This window comes from Micropterus dolomieu, linkage group LG06, assembly GCF_021292245.1.
Source record: "Micropterus dolomieu isolate WLL.071019.BEF.003 ecotype Adirondacks linkage group LG06, ASM2129224v1, whole genome shotgun sequence".
In the NCBI taxonomy this organism is placed as follows: domain Eukaryota; kingdom Metazoa; phylum Chordata; class Actinopteri; order Centrarchiformes; family Centrarchidae; genus Micropterus; species Micropterus dolomieu.
Genome location: NC_060155.1, coordinates 1242274 through 1252808, shown reverse-complemented (window position 1 = coordinate 1252808; position 10535 = coordinate 1242274). Strand labels below are relative to the sequence as shown.

At 36.5% G+C, this 10535-nt stretch overlaps 1 protein-coding gene across 1 annotated transcript in view; it reads right to left on the bottom strand.

Annotated features, from left to right (window-relative positions):
• The window catches only part of cahz (carbonic anhydrase), a 20885-nt gene extending 10755 nt beyond the window's left edge, over window positions 1–10130 (bottom strand). The window contains exons 1-6 of the mRNA XM_046052395.1: window positions 9568–10130; window positions 8626–8823; window positions 7239–7357; window positions 6320–6412; window positions 6141–6203; window positions 5787–5942 (exon numbers count right to left, since the gene is read on the bottom strand). Of these exons, the coding sequence (XP_045908351.1) occupies window positions 5787–5942; window positions 6141–6203; window positions 6320–6412; window positions 7239–7357; window positions 8626–8823; window positions 9568–9601 (663 nt within the window). The 5' untranslated portion in view covers window positions 9602–10130. The remainder of the gene's footprint in view (window positions 1–5786; window positions 5943–6140; window positions 6204–6319; window positions 6413–7238; window positions 7358–8625; window positions 8824–9567) is intronic.
• Window positions 10131–10535: the final 405 nt, after the last annotated feature.

The following is a 10535-nucleotide window of genomic DNA, read 5'->3' as shown; positions in this document are numbered from 1 at the left end:
TTTTCCTCATCAGATGGTCATCAATTTTTATAAATTCATATGATGTGATTTTCTGGAATTTTCTTTGGGATTCTGTCTTTCACTGTTAGAATGTACATATGATTAAAATTGTAGATTGTTGCATTCTTTGTAAGTGGGCAAACCTGCAAAATCAGCAAGGGGTCAAATACTTTTTTCCCCCACTGTATAAGCAGAGCAATAATGTAGGCCAATGCACAGCAGAGTATGGGGAAGGTGAACATTAGATTCTCAGATTAAATCATGACTTAATTCTCGTAATGTTATGACTTTTTTGTCTCAAAACATTATGACTTCTCAAAACGTCAGAGAACATGTATAACAGAGAAGCTATTAAAGTCCAGGGGTTTCTAATTTAAAATGAAATAATTTATCATTGATATGAATAGCTAAATTACGCCTGCATGTGTGCTGACTCAGCAGGGATGATAAAAAATGAGAAATGTTGATTACATATACATATGTGAATACATATCTGAAAGCAATACAGAATACATGTTAGCATTATTGCATTATATTGCATTATATTTTCATATTTTTATTTGTCACCTGCCATCTAAAGTTTGTTTCATATCAAGAAATTTCCACCATAAATTGATGCAAAAAAATCACCAGTATCTAGTATTTAACACTCAGGGGCTGCACCCCTAAAGCCCTGTTTAATGTTGAAACGAAACTTACACCTTTGACTGAAACTAGTCCCATACTTCACATTGTAGCATTAAGAGGTCTAAGGAAGCTGTGAAATTAAACAACCTTCATTTCCCTCTGCAAAACAAACCAAATCTCTGAACAATGAGCTACTGCGATCAAGAATACATTGTTGGTGCATTGTCTGAGTTTAAAAGATCTGGCTGTGTGTGTCTGAAACAACTAAAGTAGCAGTGTGGCATAAACAACTCCTCCGGGAGCCATTTAGCTTTTAGGTAGCTTTTGTGCTTGAATTACATTTCCTCAGCAGGCTCAATGAGCAATGCTTGCAGTTCTGCTGAGGTAGCTGCACTGTATTTTAGTGTATCTGTGTATTTATTTCTACATTGCAGAAAGGAAATATTTCTATATGAAAGCACACCCAGGTCAAAAAGAAGTGCTCTTAAAGGCATTGAAAATGTACTTTCACACAGTATGCCTATAGTAAATTCATACTCCTAACATGCTTACTACAAGTATATTAAAGATATATTCTCCTGAGCTTTAACATACTTCTCAAAAGTATACTTTATATACATATACTTAATTAAACTTTTAATCAATATGCTTAAATAAAAACATATTTTTCACAACATTTTAGTCTATTTATTAAAAAATATTTATTTAACTCTTAGTAAATACTATTTAAGTGTACTTTGTGAAAGTACATTGTTAAACAATTGCACTTTTAGTGGGTTAAAAATATATTTATGCCAAATATGCTTCACTGTGTAGGCTACTGCAAAATATTGTAATTATTTATGTAATTGCCACATGCTTCAGCCTGAATTCTAGAACGATTTTTTAAACATATTTTTTTAACATTAAAATGTATTTTTCAAAAGCATATTATTTCTATTTTATCTTTTTTATTTATTTTCTTTTTTTATTTATTTTTCAATCAGGTAAATAGCTAGTTGAGATCAGAGACCTCTTACATAAGGGTAACCTGGCCTAGAAGGAAGCAGCACTTGTTATTAACTTAAGAAACAACAACATATAGAAATAAGCATACTTTAAATCATAATGTAGTTATACTTGTTTCTGTTTGTAAACAGTGAACACATGTGTACACAGGGGCGAAGTGTGCCCTCCCGCCCAGCCCACTAGCAGTGCATTCAATTTGACCAATCAGAATCAAGGTTTTCAAATCGACAACCCAATCACACGGCGTGAAAGTCCGCTTTACGAAAGTTAATGTGTTTACTGTCGTTGAGAGGGAAGCTAATTTGGTCAGAAATCATTTTGTTTCTCAGATTTCCTTTGTTTTACTTTATCGACTCGGACTTGGCAAAGGTGGACACCACAGACATAATAAGAAAAGAACACAGAAGAGAAGAATATCCGGTCAGCGTCAACGTTAGTTAGCATTTTAATAGCTTCTTAATCGAGACAGCAACTTTTGTCTGCCTTATAAACAGTGTTGGGAGTTACGTGTTACAAAAGTAACGCAATTAACGTTACAGTATTGCTTTTTGCTGTAAGGCAGTTTTTAATGTTACTAAAATTTCAATCTCAGTAACCCTGTTGCTGGAATTTTATGCATGAGATTTTAACAAGGCAGGCCTGTATATGTGTGTGTATGAGCCCTCAATTGTGCTTTTGCACCGTTAAAATGACCAGTGAGGTAATTATCAAGGTAATAAATGCAACTAATATATTTCTCTCTGTGTGCTAAAGAATAGGTTCACATTTTTATAGTCTACCTTAATACTCACATGTCTATGTTTACAGGAAGTTATTGTTCACTGTAATCATTATTCCTGCCCATATAGTCTGTAAAGACATCACCACAGTTGTCATTTTTGTATAAATTCATTCTAAAGTTTAGCTGAAGCTACTATGAATCATCAGCTAAGCATCTGCATTATACTATTCAAAAATGGATATCTTCTAAAGGTACACAGTTTTTTTTAGAGATTTCTCTTCACTGAGCCATGGAGGGGGTAATCATTACAGTGACCAATAACTCAGTTATAACAGCAATGTTAAAGTGTACACGGATATGTGAGAATTGTTTTAAGACACGCTTGAAATAACGTTTTTGTGTCCTGCAATGCCACACCACACGATTTAATATAATGTGATGTTATATAAAATACTGCTCAATACTGCTCTTTGTATGGTCATAGATCCTGTGTTCAACTTTTAAAACTTGAACCTACCCTTTGCCAACTTTAACCAACTATTGCTAAGTCCAGAGTTGGAATTTCCTGCCTTAGCTCAAGAAAATTAAATAAAGAATAATAATAAAGATTTGCTATAAGAATAAAATTACAGTGTTTATAATGATACGCAAATGAATAACTAAACAAGGTGGAAGTACCGGCCTAACTGAATATTTAAACTCATTTGCAACTGCATATCTTTTCTTTTAGAGCATCCTGGGTTGCCTCACTCAGATGGCTTAGAGGCCACGAAAACCTCAAAGGTCCAGCTGGACCCTCACAAGCTCAATGTGCTCATAGATATGTCTGGCTCCTGCACACCATCACTGTTTTTGCTCTGACTACATGTCAACGGGGTCAGACTAAATAAACAAATATTCTTGGGAAAAAATAATTTTATTTAAATTATTGTTGACTACTTTTGCACTTCACAAATTGACTGCTGTGTTAACGTGAAATTTCATGTGGACAGCAAAGTTGTTATTTGTTGTACCCGTTTAATAACATTTTATCATATACAGCTCATTGGCTAGTGTTTATGTAATGTTTTTTATCATGTTGTAATGGAAGAACTGAGCATTAACTGGGAGGGGTCCCTTGTGGAAAACCATTTCACCTGAACCTAAACGGTTAATATTATTAGACATGATGTCATATTGTGTTTCAGCAACTTTAAACAAAATAAAAAATCTGACAGTGGTTGTTGTAATTAGAGGTAATATTGCTTTGATATAGTCAAAATATTTCCTATTCCCTTCCACAGATGCTGTGTGATAAAGCTCCAAGGATAAGGATTGTGACATTTTTCAGTTTCAGTTTGGTTCCACCATTTGTACTGTATGCTTGTGACGTAGTACCTTCATTACAGTTGAGTAAGCGCTTGGACTGCCATACCAACGAGCCTGGCTCTTTTGCTTTGCTGTCAAAATTGCATGTTTGGTACCATGTAGACCTGTGTTTGAATCTGGGTAGGGTGACTGCTCTCGCCTTTGGCCGAATATGGTGTCAGCAGTGGGATGGCTTGCCGTGAGGTCATCTGAGCCGTGCCCGAACCGTATGAAGGGACCCCCATGGGTAACATTAATGTGTATGGTGTACTTTTCGGTAATACTGATCATATGTCATCATTTTACAGATTTTATTTTTATTTGAAGGTGTTTTGGTAAAGATGTGATACATGCTGCTGTACCTTTTAATGTACAGGAATTTATTTTTGTAATGTCCACAAAATTAAGGTTTATTAGTTGTCTGTATGTGTGTGTGTTGTAAAATACATTTTTACTGATTTTATACTAAAAGGGCATTTTGCAAGGTATTTTTAATGCATTATTCTCATACTGAATGGTTTCATAAAGCATTTTCCCAAGATATTAATATTGGCTCTTGGAGTATACTAGTAATAAATTACTAATAAGCTGAAATGCTTATAAAAATGTTCAGGGAACACATTTATGTGAAGTTTAAAATATATTTAAAATGTTCTTCAACTATAGCACAAAAGGGTATTTTAAGTTAAATTTAAAGAAGTATATTTAAAGGTACTTAAAGTAGGTCCATTTTGACACAACTAAGTATATTAAAATATATTGCAATTATCTTAAAGTTGACTTTAAGTATTTCTAAAATGACACTTACCATACTGTAAGTTGTTCCAAAAATAACACATTTAATATACACTTAGTATAGTACAATTAAAAAGTGATAAGTGCATTCAAAAAAAGTGTGTGTTAAGTATATTTCTTTTTCATTTGGGCATCTTATGATTGTGCATCTAGGTTTTATATAGGGAGGGAAAACAGAGCATTACAACTTTAGAGGAAAAGGCCCATTACCTACTCTGTGGGTTTTATGTCACATGAATATACAATGTGGCGGCATCAGTTATGTTAAGAAACAGAGTGAAAACTGTCCACTGTTGATACAGGCTGTCAGTGTAATCTCAGTGAAACACATGATATTCCAGACTCAGACCCACCCTGCTCTAAAGCAAGATATGGCTTCTTACACTCATGACCTTAACCATGTTTGAACAACATTTTGCCTCCTTTGACCATGCACAAACACTTCATGAGACGATTGCCAAATCAAAGCGTAAAGTGTATAAGCCAATAGGCTTATCAGTCCGATTACGAAAATACTTTAAAAATAAACAAAGTGTAGTGAGTATTTAATAGTTTTAGGCCATTCATCATCTGGTTCAGAATTAATCAGGAATGACTCATGAAGAAATTGGTCAGTATGTCGATTCACAGATAGTGTTTATATGTTAACAGTACATGTCACACCCATATCTGGATGTTATATTCATTTTCACAGATTAAAGCTTGAGATATTCTTGATTTTAACTATGCATAGTCATAGAAAAGTAGCTACAATATATGTTCACATATTTCCCTGCATACTGTGTCCCTGGAGGATTACAAAATATCCCTAGAAAACACAGCAATATCTTCATTGAGAACGTTAAGAGACCAAAACTTGACACTTAAGGTTACTATATTGTCTATGTTCCAAGATCAAAGCAAGAGAGGCACAGCCGAAACACGCTCTATTAGTATTTGTATTCCTCCGACCTTATTTTGCAACCTGATACACTGCCTGTCATAGTTCATGGGACCTAATCGCATCGATTTCTGAGAACACAACCAATACTGAAAAGTAGTGCTGGATACACAAGATAGAAATCATGCACAATTAGTTTAAAGCAAGTGTATTTGTGCTCTAAGACCTGTATATAAGAGCTACAGAAGGCATGCTTTCAGTTCAATTATGTGTTCGTGTGTCCTCATTTCCTGCACATGAGCTTTGTCTGATTTGTGTGTGTGTGTGTGTGTGTGTGTGTTTTCTTCACTAATTTTAATTATATGTAGGTAAAGTGAGTGAGTATGTGAAGCAAGTTAAGTAGCCTACTTGTGCAGGGCTGACACTGATTGGCTCCTTGAGGACGATCCAGGTGACACTCTCCAACAGGGGGGGTGTCGTCAGAGAGCCATCATAGGTCCAATAATGCAGAGAACCAGGTAGAAGAGTCTTTGGATCAAAGTTAGCAAAGGTGGTTTGCTTTCCCTGCAAGTGTCAGGGAAAGATTGATGGAAGGGACCAAGAGAGGAAGGAAAGAAGGAAGGAAAGCAATTAGAACACATTGTTAACCATGGCAATGGAGTTGTGATTTCCCAAGCTTAAAAATTGCTGTTCATAGGCAGTATGAGCACATTTGTATTCAGCAAAGCTGTGTTTTGGAAATTCTGGGACAGCTGTTTTTACCTTCGTCTTAATAGCATCCAAGGCATCCAGAACTTTCTGAAGCCTGGGGTTGGCAGCACCAGTCTGGAGCACAACACACACAAGTTAATTGAATGAATACATGGATCACTTTTCCACCCCTAGTGTGTAGTGCAGTAACAGACTGATGGTATGTTAATGATGAATTACTGACGACACACCTTGAGAAAGACCCCAACCACGGCAAGTCCATCAGGCTGGCTGGCTGCCTCTCCAAAGCTAGGGTACTTAGTGTTCCAGTGTACCAGGTGAAGCTAAGAAGAAGAAGAAGCAACATGTGACTTTTAAGACACAGACTACAGATAGTGTGTCACCTTAGCCAAAACTTAACATATGCAATTGTGTGTATATTTTATAAATGAGAGAGACAATTGCAGTTGTTCTCAAGCTTCTCTTGTGTTCAGCAAGTCTTTGTGCGCAATTATGAAAGATCCACAAATATGGGGTGGGGGAAAGAACAAAGGAGGAGGGGCATCTGTGATAATGAAGGGATCAAGATTTAGAAATACTGAGGTCATGAGTCCAAGCCCCCCGAAACTCAAATAAAATTAAATGTTTTAAATTATATAGATTTTTAAAATGTTTTGTAAATTCTATTTCCCTGCACGGGGTGGCTGTGGCTCAGGAGGTAGTGTGGGTTGGCCGTTAATCGGAAGGTTGGCGCTTCAATCCTTGGCTCCCCCTGGTTGCGTGTTGAAGTGTCCTTGGGCAAGATACTGAACCCCAATTTGGCCCTTGCGGCTGTTAAAAACCTCTTTACACTGCAAGGAATTATTTATTTGTTTGTTTATTGGCATATTTACATTTGAACATACTGGGTTTAAAGGTACTATAATGAACTGTTAATGTTAATTGTGGAATGAATACCCCAATATGCCCACTGTGATTTTGAAAAATTCTGCATATGAAAAACTAAAAGAACCATTATAAGCAGATGTAACATATTTTTTCCTAAGAATCTTGACAAAGACAGGATAGTATCACCTATCTGTTTATTCATTAACATGAATCAAGGGTCTATTACTGTATGTGGTAGTTGTAAGCATCTTTTAATTCATTCAGGTACCGTAATTTCATTACCTCACTGGGGAACTTGATGCCATTGAGAGTGTGCTCGGAGCCTCTATCATCACTGGCTCCCCAGTGGAAATGAAACTGCCTCAAACGATATGTTCCAGAAATAGGACCTCCAGTCAGGACTGGTTAGAACAAAACAAAAGGGACAAAACAACAGAGATGCACTCAGGAAAAGACACATTTAAAATAAACAATTAAGTAATCTATGCTCATCAGTAACCAGCACATTATCAAACAGTTCGTAATAACATGTTGGGACTTAGCTTTATATTCCTATTACTTGTTACTACTTGTTTATATTCTTTTTTACTGCTTTTATTGTTCATATTTTATTTCAAATTCTACAATTTTATCCCACTGTATAGATGTGTGGCTCTAGCTCTGTTCCTTTAAAGAAGTCAGCATGGTTTCATCAGCTGTCTCAGTAAGAGGGGCAAATTCAAATGGCATATTTCCTTTTTTTAACCATAGAACACAGACACCCATGTTCTGTACAACGTTCAAGAGATCCTCTGTCAATGAAAAATTTGTTCTCCACCGCCATCTGAAAGAGGCACTGCACAAAATGTACCACATAAAGGTCAGTTGTCTGTAAAACAGAAAGCCTGGGTTACAAAGTGGAGGTTTTGAGTTTAAACATGTGGGTGCTTCCCAGTCAGGAAGGATCTAATAAAATATACTATTTTAGTTGCATTATGGGAAATGTAGCATCCAGGTGTTTTGGAGCTTCACCCATATTATGGTAACTCTGGCTATCTTAGCCTCTGTTGCTTCAATTTTAACCATATTGTTTTTAATCTGTCTCTTGTGAGTCTCTCAACTGTATAAAAGTACATGACATTTTGTGAATTCATATTGATGTGCTTTTAATAATTTGCACTGCTGGATGAATGCTGAATAAACAGTATCAGTGAGACAGAGTGAGGTGGTGCACATGTCCTGTTGACCCCCAGATAATGAAACAGGGTTGATCAGGGTTAACTGAGCGTTGACATCATTAGAGTCTCTTATCTGCTAGAGTGTATCCAGCAAGGGCGGAGGCACAAACAAGGTGGCCAGATAAAGTTTACTTACTAGAAATATATAGATTTTTTTGATTATTTAGGGTGTCAGTTTAAAAACAATTTAATACATACAGACAAGTGAGAGTTCTACAACTCTCTAGAGTCTGGCATTTTTAGACCTTTTTTCTAGTTTAAAAGAAAACCCTTTATATTACGTTATATTATGTAAATATTGTAAAACTTATTTTTTAGTGCAGGTACAGTTGTACAAAAACTGTAAATAATAGAGCAACTAACATTACGGTATAAGTGTATAAGATGCTCTGGAATGACAATAAAAAATGTCCTTATCTATGTCCTAACACTAAGAGCTGAGCTGTGCTTACTGGAACTATCTGTGTCATCCACAAAGTCCACCTGGAAGGAGTGTCCGTTGTTGAGAATGCCTTTGGCATTGGAGGGGTCATACTTGAGTTTCAGAGCCTTCAGAGTAGAATCATATTTGGCCTCCTTAGGGACAATGTTGATGGGAGACTGTCTGGGCCCATCAGCTACAGGGAAATCCTCTACCCATCTGTCAGGTCCTACAAAAAATAAACAAACAAATAAAATAAATACATGTTGATACCACAATCAGTGCTATTCTATTATGTTCTGTGGAGCATGTCCACACCAACCTATTTAAAGTACTTCCACTAGATTTATGACAATAATTCTTGTTTCTTTTCCTCACTTCTCTTTTTGATCATTGCTTTATCAGGTAGTAATGTAGAAAGTTCTGATACTTCACATGATTCAACAATTGAAAAATAATAATCCATTAATAGAAAAGTTTCCACATTCAAAAATCAAGCAATAAAACAGTGCAAACATACTCACTAAAGTAAGTAAAAGCATGTAAGTATTATCAGCAAAATGCACCAAACCTGTCTTACAAGTTAAAGAAGTAAATGTGCAGAATGGCCTCTTTTAGCATGATATTACTGCTATAATTACAGCTGCTTCTATGTATTATAAAATGGAAACTAAAATATAAGTACTCAAGTCAAGTACAAGAACCTCACAATTGTACCTCAATTAAATTATTATAACCCATTAATAGCAAAAGATCCACAATATATTTACCATTTTTCTTAGCAGTAAAATGTAAAATAATACATGTTAAATGATTGATTAATGTGTATGCAGCATATAATGTTGTAGTCAGTCCAAATGCTGTTCATCCCATGAGGAAGGTTAGACTCTACCAATAGTTCACGTTTTAAAGGTTTGTCATGTATAGAATAAAAAGAACACATTTCCCTGTTTCCCTGCTGCCAGAGCCTCACCGTTGGTTGGTCCGTATCCCCATCCATGAGACATGGCTGCTCCTTTATGCTATTCTGACAACACAAAATAATGATCAATCCAAGTCAGTTTGCAGGTCGAAAAGCGGCGATGATGATGATGATGATGATGATGATGATGATGATGAACTGGTGACAGACACCATCTGAAATCCCGCTGCTGGGCTTTATATAGGCTCTCTCCGTCCCCACACTGGTGGGTTTGGCTTCCCGGTCCTTCAGCGGGCCGTTCAATCAGGAGAACTGTGCAGCCGTCCAGAGATGCAATGGTAGCGTCTTTCATTCCCAGAGCTATCCACCTCCTGTCCTCTCCTCTGCTCCGCTGCACTCAACTCTTTTTCGGAATATTAAGAGGCAGACGGGCGAAGAGATGCGATGGTGATTTTTTTTATCCCGGAGACTCTTCTATCAGAGAAGGAATGATCCCCGATGCGCGTACATCATCCACACACATCCATCATCTCCATCCTAACACCCAGCGCTGCTCTCAGCTGTGTTACAGAATGGGTACGGGTCCAGCGAATTTTATCACAATATCTTAAAGTCGACATTTTCTTTTCACTTCTTTACAGCCTTCATCAATATTGGACACCTAGTTCCTGGCGTAAGCTACTGCCTTATGAAGGCTGCTGCTGCGGTTTGGGATCTGTTGTGCCGAGCTGTGCATGCACGCACCTTGCGGGAGCGCGCACAGCTAAAGCGAAAACAACTAGATATCAATGATTTCTATGCCAAAGTAGGTCTACGGTTTAAAAAAACGATATAAAATTGTTTGTGAGGGTTACCAGTAGTGATAAATTATTCGAAGTCTATATTTTATGAACTTTAAGAGTCATTAATATTTTATCAGACTCACAGGAAATAGCATGATCAATGGTCTGAAATTTGCGAGGTTTCCTTGATTAATTTCTCAATTATTGTGTGTGTATTGTCTTTATCGATGTGTTTTA